This window comes from Amblyomma maculatum, chromosome 3, assembly GCF_055883805.1.
Source record: "Amblyomma maculatum isolate TAMU_Amacu chromosome 3, ASM5588380v1, whole genome shotgun sequence".
Classification (NCBI taxonomy): Eukaryota; Metazoa; Arthropoda; class Arachnida; order Ixodida; family Ixodidae; genus Amblyomma; species Amblyomma maculatum.
The window spans coordinates 24,006,524-24,023,968 of NC_139346.1; the positions used below are offsets into that span (position 1 = coordinate 24,006,524).

The following is a 17,445-nucleotide window of genomic DNA, read 5'->3' on the forward strand; positions in this document are numbered from 1 at the left end:
CTAATCGCTACTATCATGCAGAGTCCGTTTGACGTTGCTACTATTTTAATTTTTGTGAGCATTGTCCCACATGTATTTAATAAGCGACCACATAATTTGAAGGACCGCACTCAGTCATGTCACGGAGTCAGTGCCCGGCCACGTCACCTGCCAGAGGCTTGCCCGTTATTCTCAGCTCAAACAACGCCGCAATGCCAACGCCGAGTGTTGTGAACAACGGGACTTCAACCCCATTGCATCAATGAATTTGCGCGGATAATTCCAGAGTGAGAAAGAAGTCAGTGCAACTAATGTTCCCCGCAATATTCTAAAAACACACACACCTTTATGCAACGCGGTCTTTGGAAGCCGATATGCGTACCTGAAGCTCGCTCAGCTTTTTTGCTATGGCAGCCTTGGCACTGTCCCTCAGCCAAGAAGTCCTGCCAATGAAGTAGCCCGTAAAGGCCACCAGGCGGCCCAAGAACACCTCCACATCACGCCGAGAGCTTCGCGTGAAGAGGTTGACAGCGCTCTCGGAGGCCAGAAGAAGACCGAACCTGGGCGCCACTATGGAGTGGCATTCAACCTTTACCTCCTTCTTGGCAGCCTGCGCGGGGTACGTGGATCTGTCAGCATTGAATGCCGTCATATCCTCAGGCCACACTGCTTTGGGTGTTTAAAATCGAAAGCATCACTCTGAAAATATTGGATCGAAATTTTTCTGTTTACCGGTATTATGGGTTCAGCGTTTACAGCAACGCTACACTACTCGCTGAGCGCGAGAACACGGAAAGTACAATAATGTCACGGCCGGTCAATAAGATTCGGGTGTCATACACGCGTTAGTGTTATGTTTTAGCCACTGTATGGGTATCTTGATATATTCGCCTATTCACATGAACTCGAGAGAATGCAGGTCGACGGTGGCACTTGTCTGTGCAGTCTAGGCCACCTATAACTGCCGCAGTAATAAAACCGCTATTAGGAACAAATCTGTAATTAAGAGATAGAAAGCGTGCAGAGTGGGCTAGAGAAACAACTCAAGTTACCGACATTCTAGTGGAAATTAAGAAGAAGAAATGGACATGGGCAGGACATGTAGTGCGAAGAGAGGATAACCGATGGTCGCTGAGGGTAACAAACTGGATTCCAAGGGAAGGAAAGCGTAGCAGGGGGCGGCAGAAAGTTAGGTGGGCGGATGAGGTTAAGAAGTTCGCAGGGGTCAAGTGGATGCAGCTAGCACAGAACCGGTTTAAGTGGAGAAATATGGGAGAGGCCTTCGCCCTGCAGTGGGTATGATCAGGCTGATGATGATGATGTAATTACCGCCAACAGATCTATTAGGGATATGCACTGTGTCCCGGACAAAAACGAACAGCCGTGGCCGCGCCACTCGGTTATAACGAACAAGGATACCCAGTAATTTCGCCCCTGAAGTAAAAGGCTTGGGCTTTCTATGTGAAAACGATGAGCGTCTCGTGATCCCCCAAAAATGTGTGAAGGCTCTCTCCGTGTAGAAAAAAAAAAGAATTGAGGGAATTTAAACCCCACTGAACAAGCTTCCACTGACAGTCGGTGAGTGTAGGCTGGAAAAACGGGTAAAGTATAACTAGAAACGTGGTAACTGCGTGACAGGGGCGACGTTTACAGTAACAGTGTTGCGCGCAGTTTATAAAATCAGCCATGATTTGAGAGAATTCAATACAAGCGTCGCCAGCCTAATCTGATCTCCGCATTCCGTGAAGCTGGAAGACAGCCCACAGATAACAGTATTCGTCACATTTAGCTGGGGTGACTGACAGTACGCGCCAATCACTCAAGGGTGAACTCAAGCAGCCACCGACGGTTTTCAGGCAAAGTGTCAGTTTTCATCTGTTTCGTAGGCATCTCTCACTTCTGGGCAAGAACGTAGTAGTTGCCGCTTTATCTGGAGCACTGCAGGAGCGCTTTGGACAAGGTTGCGCGAAGGTACGCTGCTATAGTTTCGCAGCTCCCCATTGCTACTTTATAAGCATGAATAGGTGGTCCTCAAACAAAAACCAGTTGACGTGAGCGCCTCAGTGTCTGTTTGAACAACGCGTCTCTAAAGCGCCTCGTTTATAGAAAGTGCCGAGAGCAAATCACCAAGCTGAAGAGCTTATAAAGCGGCCTGATAGGGTACGGTTTAACGTGACAGAGGGCACTTGGACATTTTCAAGAAATAATCGTCCGTTTTGTCTGGCTTAGATTTTTGCGGTAATAACACAAACTCACTTACTTCGAACTGCGGGTAAAGCGAAGGCATTGTACATGACCGTCATGTTCGCTGTAGGTGAACTCGACGCGATCGCACAGTGGGTAGGGCGCTTAACTACTGAATCTGGCTACCCCAGTTTAGTTGTGGTCGCAACGTACGCGCTTCGTTGGAGGAAGGCGCTCGTATACCGTGCTTGCAAGTGCAAGTAAGGAATCATAGGCGGCCCAATTAACGAGGGCCTTTCATTACGGTGCTTCTGATAGTCATTGTCACTTTGGCACGTTAAATGCCACAATCCTCCTCTATAAAACGAAGTGCCCTTCACCTCTTCTCTTTTCATTTTCGTCACCGCCCCTCTACACCCTGTGCGTGACGTAGCCGGAGGACCAACAGTAACGCAAGACAATGTTAGTCCAAAATGGAGCTTCTAATTCCTGCCAGCGCGCATGTCAATTCGGTCGTTCGACGGTGTCGTGACGTCACATACCCCATTGACCCATCAGCACTCTGTGATGTCACGTGACAACGTGGCATCATCACAGCAGCGGCGATGCTTCAGAAAATCAACGTTAACTTTGGACACAACGTTTGCAATCTAGGATTTCCAACACAACCAGCTCAAATGAATCCGACAGTAGAAGGCCAGACTGAGCAATAATGATAGGAGAGAAAGAAGCATATGAAAGATATATTGGACAGGCACAGTAAATAGAGACCATCAGGCCAAGCACACACATATGCAGTGCAGACCGTGAAATAAAAAAAATACAGACAGGCAGTTAGGTAGGCATGTGATATGTGGGCTCGATACGGGAGGTCGGTAGGTAGGCAGGGAAGCAGAGGAGGAAATATTTCCCTACAATGGAAGTAAAAAAGGACGGCACTAACTATTCCTTGAAATTATTCGTTTCTATATGATACCTGTATTCAAATACAGTAAATAAGGGAACCCACCTCTTGGCTACCAGCGATTATGTAGAAACTCTGCGGCTGACCGATCACCGTGAGGATTTGCACCAACCACCAGGACAGGTGCTCCATGAGTGCAGCCGCAGTGTACTTCAAGAGGAGCTGCTCCACCGCCCTCAGTATGCGCACATCGTGGATGAACACCAGCGTTCCCTCGTCCATGTTGCTGCCGCCCGCTGTCTCTTTCAAAGCGTCCACCCAATCGCTGACAGAAGTGTTGGTCATGTTAGCAGCAATTTTAGCCACGCTAGCAACCGCTGGGCGCGGGACGACTCCTGGAGACCGCGCGCCGTCAAGGGCCGAGAGAACAGCCTTCTCAGTGGCCAGCCGTCTTAAGATGCTCACGGAGTCTGGCAGAGACGCATTGTACATCTCGTGGAACTGTTGGAAATAGTACTGGCGGCGGTGGTTTCGCGTTTCTAGGTTCTCCACGAAGTCCAGCCATAACGAAGCTTGGGCGACGCCCTGGGCACAGAGAAGGCAGTCACATGCGTGATTTCTTACACTGAGAACATACCTTTTTCATTTATTTATTGTACACTTGTTTAGCTGAATAAGCTAAGTAGGTCTTGGACATCTTGGACATCTTGGTCAAGCGTTCCGTGAACACGCACATGAAGCGAAAAGGCCACGTCTGCTTCCCTACACGCATCGCGTCTTTGGGTATCGGAAGTTTCAGAGGTGAACTCCCGCCCTAGTCAGCAGCACATTAAGGCAAACGCCTTAGCTAATATTAAAAACCTCGTGCATCATTTTGTTTGTCATTTTGTGATAGCTTCAGTCGTGAGAAACGCAGCCCCAACTATAGAAACAAATGACCACTCGTATGCACATCGAGACTGGTTGCGACTCCGCCACCCTTGCTTCGCATCCTGCCCTGCCGAGACAACTGATTGTGCTCCTCCAATTTTGACAAGTCCCGTTCTTCGATCATCGCCTTACGATTAGCGACTATAACAGTAGCATAAAACATTAATTTGGGAGTATGGGCTATGGTTTACGGTTATGGTTATAGTTATGGAAGATATATATATATATATATATATATATATATATATATATATATATATATATATATATATATATATATATATATATATATATATATATATATATATATAGAGGGTGCACAGCAACCATAGTTCTGCATAAAGAAAGTAAAACACTTTCTATAAAGAAAGGTGTTAGGCAAGGAGACACGATCTCCCCAGTACTATTCACAGCTTGCTTAGAAGTATTGAGAGACTTGGAATGGGAGCAGTTAGGGATAAGTGTAGATGGAGAATACCTCAGTAATGTGCAATTTGCTGATGACATTGCTTTGCTAAGTAACTCAGGGGATGAAAAGAATGATTAATAACCTGGACAGGAAAAGTAGAAAGGTAAGCTTGAAAATTAATATCCAGAAGACTAACGTAATGTTCAATAGCCTAGGGAAGGAACAGCAGTTTACGTTAGATAGCGAAGCACTGAAAATAGTAGTCGAATACTTGGACAGGTAGTAATCGCAGATCCGGACCATGAAAGGGAAATAACAAGGAGAATAAGACTGGGATGGAGCGCATTTAGCAAGCACTCGCAGATTATGACTAGCAGCTTACAGGCGTCGCTCAAGAGGAAAGTAAACAGTTGCATCTTATCTGTACTCACCTATGGGGCTGAAACGTGGAGGCTAACCAAGAGAGTTCTACTTAAATTAAGGACAACACAGAGGACTGTGGAAAGAAAAATGGTAGGGATAACGTTAAGGGATAGCAAACGTGCAGAGTGGGTCAGAGAAATAACTCAAGTCACTGACATTCTAGTGGAAATTAAGAAGAAGAAATGGGCATGGACAGGACATGCAGTGCGAAGAGAGGATAACCGATGGTCGCTCAGGGCAACAAACTGGATTCCAAGGGAAGGAAAGCGTAGCAGGGGGCGGCAGAACGTTAGGTGGGCAAATGAGGTTAAGAAGTTCCCAAGGGTCCTGTGGATGCAGCTAGCACAGGACCGGGTTAATTTTAGGAATATGAGAGAGGCTTTTGCCCTGCATTGGGTATAGTCAGGCTGAGGATGATGATGGGCTATGGTTTAAAGCCGGGGTTGGTCGGGTTCTCAGACAGGAACTTCATTGCCTAAAGCCGCTGACCGAGCTCTCGCAACCAGACTTCTACTGCAGCGTTTATACAGACATAAAATCCAACATACGCTGCAAACTTCGAAATACAGATATGGACTATCATAATTTCCAGTGAATACACTTCTTAAGGTGCCGAAAACGTTGAACTGCAGTGTCTGCAAGCCCTTACTTCGCACAAAAAACCTCTTGCACCGACTGCTCAAGCTGCTCACGAGTTTCTATTTCAGGCGATAGAGTGTTGCATCATCGACGCTCTGTCATCGATACCGTGTTATCCGGCGACCTTCCCCACACTTGCAGTACGGACGTACAAGATGCATGCTTGTTTTCTGTTATGAAGCGTGCTAGAGCCGCATGTACTTGGAATCACCAAGGCAGGGTTCTGCCTTCCTGTAACCTCCGCGGCGAAAGCGCGACGAACAAATGTGTTCGGCATGGTATAAAGGTGTAAAGCGAAGCCGCGTGGAAAGTGCTTGAAGCAAACAAAAAAAAAAGGCAGGTGGTCAATCGCTCGATCAAGATCTCTTAACTCCGTGGTGCACTTTCACTGTTCGGGCATAAGGTGTGCACGCAACAAATGAAAAGCCCCGTTTACTACCTCGATTCTCTACGTCGTATAAGAACGGTGAGTCCCGGCTGTCGACAACTTTCACGTTTTAAACGTGACCATTCTCGAACAGGCAGCGATAATCGGAAGCAGCTCCCAAAGCATTTAATGGCCTTAAAAGCGCAAACAATGACGACTGACATGCCTCCTGCCGCACAACGTGAATGCAACCCGACCGCGCCGGCGTTGGCGGCTCTGAATGCAGTAGCGCCGCCTGGCTACTGCAGGTTGCCTATAGAACGGATAATGGCGGATGTTACGTTATGATGTGTAGGAAGCATGCATCAGATGAATAACTCAAATTAATGGCATTCCAGGGGAAATCAAGAAGAAGAAATGGGCCTGGGCAGGACATGTAGCGCGAAGACAGGATAATCGATGACAGCAAAGGCCACCAGTTGTATTCCAAGGGAAGGACTGCGCAGCAGGGTGCGGCACAAAGTCATGTGGGTGGATGAGGTCAAGAAGTTCGCAAGGGTCAAGTGGATGAAGCTACCATAGGACCGGGTTAGTTGGAGGAATATGGCAGAGGCCTTCGTCCTGCAAGGGCCGATATGATTACTTTGATGAAATTAAGTGAAAACGAAATGAAATGAGCAACGGTCCGATTGTCTTGCGTTGTAATATGTACAGGCGCCATTTTGATTTATTTCTTTCTAAAGGCACCTAAAGTAATGTTAGCATGAGTGCTGATTTTCGGACAGATATCAAATGCTTTCTGGTTGCATGTAACGCTATACAACGAATTAAGTTGTAGCTTTTGGTGAATTTCTCTATCGCCAGGAAAATGATGAGAATACCATTCATTCTTGCCGAAACCCAAACTGTTCTTTTTTGAACGATATATGTAAGCTAACGCTCATTCTGTTAGTGATGACCTTTTATTATACAACAAATATTAAAGCAAATGATATGTAGATTTAAACAAGTTAGTACTGCCCTTCATGACATGTTATGTCACTGTTCTGTACATTTCCTCTGCGCTGCCGCTCAAGAAGCTTTTGGTATACAGACCATCAAGTTTCTCCCTGCTTAGTATCTCAAATGTTCCCCAGTAAGCCTGCCTTTCATCAAAAACACATATTGCTAGTGTTGACGTTAATTTCAATATTATTGTATTCGAGAGATAGGATGACGCACACGCCTTTTTGAAAGCAGCTTCATAAGTATAACACATTTACTTCCTTAAAAATAATAGACATCCCTCTTTGTTCAGTATATAGGTTTCTTGCAACATTTAAGTATAAAGAAAAATTAAAAAGGCCTGACCGCTATCGATAGCCATGTTCACTAGAATTGACTGAACACAACGGAACACTTGGAATGGCAGTGTTAAGACATCTGACTAAAGAACATAAATTAGGTGAAAATTTATAGGTCTTTGCACGTATTTAATCAAACGAGAGTGCAGTGGAGGCCACATTGGTCCTCATCTATATCTTGAATGAAAAATGTCAACAAATGGAACGTGGAAGCATGGCCGCCCATATCCCCTCAATCGGCCTTCTGCCAAACGACATTGAAGGCGGTTTAACTTGTCTATGCAGTCAGAAGTGTGCTGGTATTTTGTGTCAGTAGGATAGCGCAACGCAAATGAATGGCTCTACATGAAATGAATGGTATATTATAAATTAAAAAAATAAGAGATTGAAAAAACGTTCCAAATCTATTCAGTGAGGGGCCGCGTGCTATCCACCGTTCGCGCCGGGGTTTCGATTATTGTAAAATGTGCAATGCAAACGTTATAATAAGTATTTTGAATCACCCTTGTTCTCAAATTCTCTTATACATTTTCTTTTCGCCATTTTGGTCGAGTTCAAATATTTTCGCTTCTAGTGCACTGTTCTCAATATTGCTTGGAGGTTAAGGGGTTCAGTTAGGTACTGGTTTGTGGCTTCGCCTCCGCCCTTAATTTTTATTTCTATAGAGGAAACTAAAATGATCAGTTCAGTTATACAGCAAGTGGCAGATTCGTACTGGTGCGGGTAACATTCTGACCCATCTCGCTTTTTCTCTGTGCACTTGCCTCAATGAACAACGCCGGAACGACGCTAGAGTTGGCACGGGACAATTGCCGCCAGGCCTCGTAAGTATAGGCACGAAACCACGTGTCGACGCCCCACTTCATGCTGAGGGACAAGACGGCTTGCAGAGGGTGATCTTCTGCCCTGTCCTCGGGGTCAAAGGGCCACGGTACTGAAACAGTCTCGAAGAAGGCGCGAAAGCTGTCCATCGACGGCGTGGTCTCATAGCGGCCAGTGCAGGCCTCCAAGAACTCGGTAACTATCCTGCGCAGAATTTGGTGCAGACGGTCACTTGCAGTGATTAAACATACCCTTTTGAATTTTTTCTGACCTCATAAAGCGTTCGCCAGTCCGGAAAAGTGAGCGAGATAGACAAATAGGCACTGATCACGATGGCGGGTTTCTGTAAAGCTGGCATTGAACTCCAAGCTCACTTTGTATGAAACCTAAATAGGCTTTACCAGAGCCCCCTCCCCCCAAAAAAATAAGAAACGTAGACCAAGCGGGTACTGCAAGCACAGACAAGCGTAACTTAATCCATCCTTTATCAGCCCTTTTTTTCGTGCTCGCGTATCTGAACCTCAACGGCCCTCCTTGGTTTTACCTCGTCGCTGTAAAGGCGGCTTTTCCTCCCAGAAGCAGCTGGACGACATCGAGCTTGTGATCTTTGACCATGCGTTCAACAACGCTCAGCCAACCGCGCCCACCGCCAGAACCCTGGGTGAGCCCTTTGGAGCAGACAAAGGCGTCCAGGTCAGCGCACGGGTCGACACTGTAGTTGAGCACACCGTCGAAAGCCGCTGACAGTTGAGCACACGCGGGCGTGGTACAAAATCTCTGCGACGTTGGTCTGAAGCGTCTTCGGATCAACGCAATCAAAAGCACTGCGGCAGCGAGAACGCCGATAATAACTGCGAACCGCAGGTACCCCTGCTGCTCCTGCCGCATCGCGGACAACAGTCGAGGCGTACTGGCACGAGTTGGTGTCAGTGAGTCGGCTTTCAGATTGGAGGCCTGCATAGTAATTAGGCACAATTCGTACTGCGCTCGTCTACATGTGCCCTCTATCTATGCTTTGATGCATCTCGCAAAAGGAGCACGAAGGCTAGTAAAAGTCTAACACCGAAGAACAGTCGAATTCATGATGGTCACAAATTTCCCAGCATATGATCATTGCTGAAGTGCCCTTCTTTATACGTATCCATACTTTTCACACCCAAAATGAAATCATAAGCAACATCTGATTACATCTAGTTTAAAACAAACGGTGTGTCGTTTGACATGAATTGTCCGTGTTTTGTGTTTTGCTAGTGTCTCTGATTCGGATCCATAACTTTCGAATAATTTCCTGACGCAGAAAGTGCAATTCTTGATACGCTCACTATGCATTATAGGGGTGATTTCTAACGCTGTCGACTATGGAAGGTGACCCTAAAGGGCTGGATGGTGACGTCAACATAACCTAGCCCACTATTTATTTTGGTAGAAAAACGGATACGCATTACGAAAAATGATTTCAATATGAACATTCTACAATATAGACGAGGCAGAAGGCGTTACAAGTACGACAGATCTCGTCACCGGGCGATAAGCATTGCACTCTTAATGCTTACAAAACCCAGTGAAGAAGTCAGTACGGAAAACACAGCGTGCCTCTATACCGTTCAGAAAACAGCGAATGTGATCAACTCATTGCATAAACTGAAATCATAAGAACAACAAAATAGAAAAGAATGTATCTTCAAACAAAGATTGTGTCCCAGTATCAATTAAAATAACAGCATCAAAAGGCGAGAAGCAACAGTTGACCATTATGCGAGTACATACAATATATAATGAGATACGGTGTTATATGCGCAAAATACTAGTATGTATCAGATGAGAAATTAAGAGTTAGGTCATTTTGGTTCCTCATCGTCATCATCATCAGCCTGGCTATACCCACTGCAGGGCGAAGGCCTCTCCATATCTCTCCAATTAACCCGGTTCTGTGCTAGCGGGATCCACTTGACCCCTGCGAACTTCTTAATCTCATCCGCCCACCTAACTTCCTGCCGCTCCCTGCTACGCTTTTCTTCCCTTGGAATCCAGTTTGTTACCCTAAGCGACCATCGGTTATCCTCTCTTCGCACTACATGTTCTGCCCATGCCCACTTCGTCTCCTTGATTTCCACTAGAATGTCGGTAACTTGAGTTATTTCTCTGACTCACTCTGCACGCTTTCTATCTCTTAATGTTACCAATACCATTTTTCGTTCCATAGCCCTCTGGGTTGTCCTCAACTTAAGTAGAACCCTCTTGGTTAGCCTCCATGTTTCAGCCCCATAGGTGAGTATGGGCAAGATGCAACTGTTATATACTTTCCTCTTTACCGATACCGGTACCCATAATCTGCTAGTACTTGCCCAATGTGCTCCTTCTTAGTGTTATTCACCTAGTTATTTACCTTTCATGGTCCGGATCTGCGGTTACTGCCTGTCCTAAGGACACATATTCTCCTACCACTTCCACTGCTTTGCTACCTATTGTAAACTATGTTCCTTCCCGAGGCTGTTGAAAATTACTTTAGTCTTCTACATATAATTTTCAGGCCTAATATATTTCTGCTTTGTCAATCATTATTTGCAATTAATCCCCTGAGTTACTTATGCCACCAGTGAATCGCAGATTATTGTGGTATTCTCCATCAACCCCTATCCCTAACTTGTCCTGTCGTTGGGGCATCCTTATCGTTTCTCGTTAGGGACAACCGGAGTTACTCCTAACGAGAAAAAGGCGCTGCTGATCTGCCGGGCATATTTTGCCCTGCCACAATAGGGATTTCTAGTTGCGAACTTAAGCATAAGCTTCAAAATTGTCAAATAATTTATACTGCCTCGGATGTAGTGGAAAGCAGAATACCAGCGAGTGCTGAGCGACAGCCTAATGGGGGTCAACACATTTTATCAGGATGTCGCACTCTGCAAGGTCAGGGAAAGCTTACCAAGTCCTTAAGCGTCTCGTAGGAGCACGGAGAGCGTGGGCTGGACGATGCTGCTGAGGCTCTGAATAGCATCCCGGGGCTCCCTAGAGGTGTTGCCGATATTGATGACACGCTTTTCACAGGTACACGCTTTTCGTCTCCTTCCGTGTCTTTCGTTCTGTTACCTTCTGAATCATTTGCTTGTCTTTTTCTGCCTCCATTGTCTCTGGCTCCAACATACACGTTGGCATCTCCCTCGAAGTCTTCGTTTTCTCCTGACTTTGCGAGTGCTTCTTCATTTGCACGGACATTTCCACCTCTATTACAACCCACGCCGGCTTCAGCTGTGCGGCCTTTGTCATGTGTCCTATCATCAGCGTCTCTCACACAGCCTACTGCAGCTCTGTCCGTATACTGCTGAGGCTGTATACAGTGATTCCCGTTTGTTTTCTCATGAGGTACCGGGAAAACTTTCGTCTTCTGCGGTCCTTGGTCCCTCGGACTGAATTCCGCGTAATTGGAGCCTTCGGTTGCCTTCAGTTTCGATTCTTCGACAGTGATTCCGCCCGGCGTTACTCTCGGTTTCTTGTCTGCTAGTGAGGCTTTCGGACGTGGGTGTTGGTAAGGTGAAGAATCTGCACTCCCAGCCACTTTGGCGCTGGATCGGTTTTTCTCTGCCTGTTCCGATGGGCTTGATGGGCCGGCGTTGACACCCTTTCTCTCTCCAGATGTACGCAACAGTAAATTATGGGTTTTGTGGGGCGATTTTTGCTCTGATGTTCTTCCAGGAGATGCTGAATATCTCATTGGGGCATCGTACCGCTGACTGGACGGTGTCGTAGCATGGTTTGCTGGTTTGCTGGGCATCTGCGGGGAACTCGGCGGTTGGCGTTCCGTCCTGGGAGTCGCAGGTTTCTCATGAGCTAAAGATGAAGTCGCCGCCTTTCGTGACTTTGGTGATGATTCTGTTTTCTTGATGGACGGTGAAGACATGACAAAACAAGCTGTTGTTACGCTGACCAACTTCTTTTTGCCGCTTCCTCCTTTGTTCTGTTTTGCCTTCCTGTCCACTTTGTGGAGAGGCTGCCTTATTTTCTCGGGTGTAGCATCTGTAGTTGTCGCAGTAGACAAAAGACTCAAGCTACCATGCCGTCACGGCAGCGTTTATAGATCGAGGCCACAGATTCAGCACCTGTAAAAAGTAAAACAAAAAAAAGATTTTGAGCTTATATGCAGCTGTTTCTCAGCAAACCGAAGTGTTAGTGTACACTTCAGGCAGGCCGCTGTTTAAACCACTATTTCGTCAACCGTTTCCTGATCTCACTGGCGCTGCCTAGGGCATTTATGCGCACTGTAGCTTTTTACTAAGCCCATTCGACAAGCGTCATATCCATCCTCGCTTTTAACAGTGGTCCGCCAGTTATGCGGTAGTCATCCGACATAAAAGCACTTATGGTTTGCCAAAGAATGCGAAGAAAGACGAGGCACTACGGCGATCGCGGCTACTATTGGTAACAAGGCTTGCAGATATAAAGCTTTTTCACGTCAATATGCTAAAGAAACAACAAACAACGACGTTCAAAGTAACACAGAGAAAAGGTCAAATTCAGATGTGCCCATCGCTAATGGGTATATCCTGTGTGTGATAGGCCTCCAGGAGGTCTCGGGCCGTTCTTTTGTTTCTAGAATTCTTGTAAAACACTGCGCAGACTTTCAGCGTGACTCGCAATGTGCAGCCAAATATATACAATTTTTGTTCGCCCCGCTACGTTGGTGTATTAGTTAGGGAACTCGACTATTGGACCCAAGGATGCGGGATCGAATCCCGGCCACGGCGGGCGCTTTTCGATGCTGCAGTCCACGTTAAAGACAGCCGAGTGATCCAAGTCTGACCGGCCCACAATGCGTGCACAGGTCAGGCTTCAGTATTGAGGTGGGCTCCGTCGCGCCGCCCACTGACAACCACGACAACGTGCTTTGGTGGACGCCTGCGCAGCTCCTGCGCGTGCGTAACATGGCGGCACTGAAAGGCAGACGGAAGTTTTCGCCAACGTTTCGTTAGGCTTGTGTCCGTTTTGTCCCTTCGGTTTAGTTTAGGCGTTCTCCGTTCTTGCGCTATGGGCAGCCTCTGCGATTTAAAAACTTACTGTGCGACCTCACTGAATTTTCGCTGAGCCGAGCTGCACCGCGCCGCCGTCACGGCAACGAAAACCAGGCCAAGGTGAAAGCTAGGCAGAGTTTCTCTTGACGAAAACCAGCTTCTCTGCCTGTAACTATGCGCTCAAAACAAATCACGAGGGCCGGTATCTTTGAGTGAGTGTTTCTTGATGACCCTCCACCTGCTAAGGCCCCTGAAACACATAATTCAGAGTCAACCGCTCACCTAGTGCGTTCGTATGACGATCACGGATGCTTCGTTGAATTGTGCTGTGCTTTGAGATGCAACGTGGGGAGAAACGATGCTGCTCGGATGGCGTCAGCTCTTCTTCTTCTCTAATTCTAAAGGCACGTGGAGTCTAAGTCAAGTCCGACATACCGGCTGATTTTTTAATCGTTACAAACTGGTATTTTAAGAACTCAGAGATACGTACAGGTGCGGACATAAGTAAACGGAGCACGCTTTTTCGTTTAATATAAAATCACTCCTTCTACACTGGAGATAAAAAAAAAACAATATTTGTTCTAGTGAAAAGGCACTGGCGTCTAGTACCGGATCGCACATACCACAATTGCCAATTTCATTTATGCAACGCCTTAAAAATAACGGAAGGAAAAAGCGTGCTCCGTTTACTTTTGTCCGCGGGGGTACGTCTGTACGGTCTGTGAAGATAGGCGAGTACCGTGGCGCCCATGAGAGATGTTCATGATTAGACAACTAGTTAGCCGAAATTGCTAATCATTATATTGTCACGCCACTGACGACGAGGAAGGATTGTGCTGGTCTTGGAGAAGAAGAGGAGAAAGCGTTGGTGCCTGGGGGCTAGTAGGCTTCGCCTTGTCCTACTGCCATATCACTGTAAATAAACACCCCTTTGCTATTTCACCGTAACAACTTGGTGGAAGGTGCTCCGTTCGATCCCTAAGTACGGCGCAGCAAGACCAACTGGAGTTTCGATGTAGTCGCCGCCTTGCTGGACTACCACCGCTTCCAACCATCATGGACCACACCGAGTCTAACCGTGCCAGCCGCGACGCTGCAAGCCAGGTAGGTGACAGGCCTGTCCCTTCCAGCTCTGTTCCCTGCCAGCCTTACCGGGAACCACGACCGTTTGCAGGAGAAGACGGTGAGGACGTTGAGAAGTGGCTACTTCAATAAGAACGAGTTAGTCGGTACAACCGGTGGGACCCTATCACCATGCTCACAAATGTCGTTTTCTTTCTAAGTCACACGGCTATGACCTGGTTCCAGAATAACGAGGACAATTTGACAACTTGGGAACGGTTTGCCACCGAGATAAAACAGCGTTTTGGTGACTGTGTACCGAGCAAAAAGCGGGCGGAGCAGACCCTAGCTCAAACAGCTCAATTGCCGGATGAAACTTGTCCACTTATATAGAAGAGATCCTCAGATTATGCAAATGTGTGAATTCCAACATGCCCGAAGAAGGCAGAGTGGGCGGCATTTTAAAGGGCATCGCGGCTGACGTGTACAACGTTTTAATCGCCAAAGACACCCTTGAAACCGTCTCCGATGTTATTAAACACTTCCGCGCTTTTCAAGCTCTCAAAACGCGTCGTATTGCGCCAAAATTTGGGCGGCTGGCCAACGTGCCTACCGTGGCCAGCCTTGATGACCATGCCCAACTAGATATTCCGTTGACTATCAGGCAAATCGTGCGGGAAGAACTCCTGCGGCTCAACCTACTTCCCCTGCACGAATCTGCTGAGGTCTCTGTCCAGAGGGTATCTAGACGGCCGGCTTCACCACCACCAGCAATTACAGTACAGCGTTTCGCACAAGCTCCTGAAGTTGTAGCTTCTATTGACTATCCTCCTATGCATTTCGCCAACCGGAATGCATCGATGCCTGACGCCCCAAGGTATGACGTCGCCTCAAGTGCACATAGATCTTTCATTCGATCTACCAGGATTCCTGGGCAGTATGAGCATTCAGCCAGACCTACGACGCGCCCAGCTGTTCCTTGCTCTTATCCACAACAGCATTTTCTACCTTCCCCGCCGATATGCTACCGCAGCGGCGTCGAAGGTCACATTGCCAGGTACTGCCGCAGTAGGTTCCCGCCTCGCTATAACCGTCCGGCGCCTCCAACAGTACCCAACAATCGGCAATGCAGTCCCGTTTTTAAGCAATCAAAGAATCAGCATGGGTAGTACCGTAAAATTCATAACGAGAATCTCCGCGACCACTCCCCTGCATCTGATAGAAGCGTTACTCCTCCACCCGCCTTCCGTGCGCGTCTTCTCCATCAACGCGGCGGCGCTCCATGTCGCCTCAGCAGGAAAACTAACCAGCGCGACCAATGGGGGTGAGACCGCTGGAAATGTGCTTTGTGCCAACATCCCTCCAACTATAATGCTCAAAAACAAAATTCGTGTATTCATTGATGGTGTGTACATTAGCTGTGGTGGATACGGGTGCGACTGTGTCTGTGATGAGTAATCAGTTTAGGCGCTTGTTGGGACGCAAAGTGATGTTTGAATATGACCGTGCGTCAACGTTTTGTGGTGTGAGTAGAGAGGCGTTGCGGCCACTGGGTGTGTGTAGTGCGCAAGTGTCTGTGGGTGGTGCAATTCTTCAAGCTGAATTCGTAGTCTTACCCCACTCTACGCATGACATCATTTTAGGAATGGACTTCTTTGTTTTGTGGCGCTACCGTGGACTGCCGAAGTCAAGAGGTTCATTTTGACGGCTCGCATTGGCCGACTCTTTTTGAAAGTGGCCATAATGAAGAAACAGTTTTTAGTATTACTGAAGACATCGTAGTTCCACCTTTGTCTGCCATGTTCGTCCCCGTGTTCGCTCCACTTCTTGACCAGATCTCATTTCAGGCCGTGGTGCACCCAGTTCACTCAGCATGCCTGAAGAAAAATGTTATTATCCCTCACTGTATGATCGCCGTGCATCACGGTAGTGCCTCGTCATGGACAATCAATCCATCGTCCGAGCCCGCAGTTTTACCAACGGGATTGAAGCTTGCCTCCTGTGGACCCGATGCGGCCCCCGTCGTTGCTTTGGTCACATATGCTACGCGTGCCACCGTACCTCTGCCTGCTGATGAAACTTTGATCTTCCGCATGATGAGCGCCGATCTCAGCTCACTTCAACGCCGTACTCTAGTGGACTCTTTTCGCCTATGTTTGACTTTTCTCAAACAAATGAACCAACCTCTCGCCCTGCACATCGGACCCATCATACCATCGGCACTGGTTCGGCTCGTCCCATTCGCCAGAAGCCATATCGCGCGTCCCCATCTGAGCTCAGTCATTCATGAGCAAGTGGGGGAAATGCTGCGGAAGAAGGTGATACAGGAGTCATCTAACCCTTGGACTGCCCCTGTTATTCTTGTACGCAAGAAAGACGGTTCGTGGCGATTCTGCGTCGATTATCGGCGTCTAAATTCTGCTACAAAAAAGGACGTCTATCCTCTTCTTCGCATAGATGATGCCCTCGACTGCCTCTCTGGTGCGTCCTTTTTTCTTATCTTGATCTTAGATCTCGCTACTGGCAAATTCCAATGGACCCTGCGCATAAGAAAAAAAACAGCTTTCGTAACGCCAGATGGCCTTTATGAGTTTAATGTTATGCCATTCGGGCTGTGCAATGCGCCTGCCACATTTGAGCGATTTATGGACACAGTTTTGCGCGGCTTAAAATGGGACATTTGTCTTTGCTATCTGTACGATGTCGTCATATTTGGGAAGTCTTTCCAAGAATGCAATGACCGTCTAATACGCGTCTTGAATTGTCTGCACAACGCCGCCCTAATTCTAAACTCGAAAAAGTGCCGCTTTGGAGAGCGTCAAGCGCTGGTGCTAGGACACCTTGTCAATGGTGATGGTGTAATGCCGGATCCCCAGAAACCTGCCGCTGTTGAGTATTTTAAACCCCCGCAGACAGTGAAGGAGTTGCGCAGTTTTTTAGGGTTTGTTCATATTTTAGACGCTTTATACATCCCTTTGCTAACGTTGCTTACAAATTGACGTGCCTTCTCAACAAAAACTCCACTTTTTACTGGACACCAGACTGCGACTCGTCATTTCGTCAACTGAAGTTCCTTTTAATATTGAAACCCATCCTACGTCACTTCGATCTTGCTGCAGTGACAGAAGTTCACACGGACGCTAGTGGAATCACTCTCGGAGCAGTCCTTGTCCAACGGCACAACCCAGACGGCCACTGACGTCCGACGGACAACCGAACTCGGCCGCAACTCGGCGGCCGATTTCGGACGTCCGGCGTACGTACGAAAGCGGATGGTCGAATCCGTTCGCCCAGCGGACAGCCGCCGTACGTCCGCCACTGGATTTGCTTTTACACAGCTATGATATAGTTTGTAGTCGTCGTGCTCGTCTGAACTGCGT

General features: G+C 47.4%; 1 protein-coding gene across 1 annotated transcript in view; it reads right to left on the reverse strand.

Annotated features, from left to right (window-relative positions):
• The window catches only part of LOC146194345 (uncharacterized), a 40,022-nt gene extending 31,134 nt beyond the window's left edge, over positions 1 to 8,888 (reverse strand). Inside the window, exons 1-4 of the mRNA XM_084596532.1 lie at positions 8,545 to 8,888; positions 7,943 to 8,204; positions 3,173 to 3,652; positions 362 to 589 (exon numbers count right to left, since the gene is read on the reverse strand). Coding sequence (XP_084452658.1) covers positions 362 to 589; positions 3,173 to 3,652; positions 7,943 to 8,204; positions 8,545 to 8,888 — 1,314 coding nt within the window. The remainder of the gene's footprint in view (positions 1 to 361; positions 590 to 3,172; positions 3,653 to 7,942; positions 8,205 to 8,544) is intronic.
• Positions 8,889 to 17,445: the final 8,557 nt, after the last annotated feature.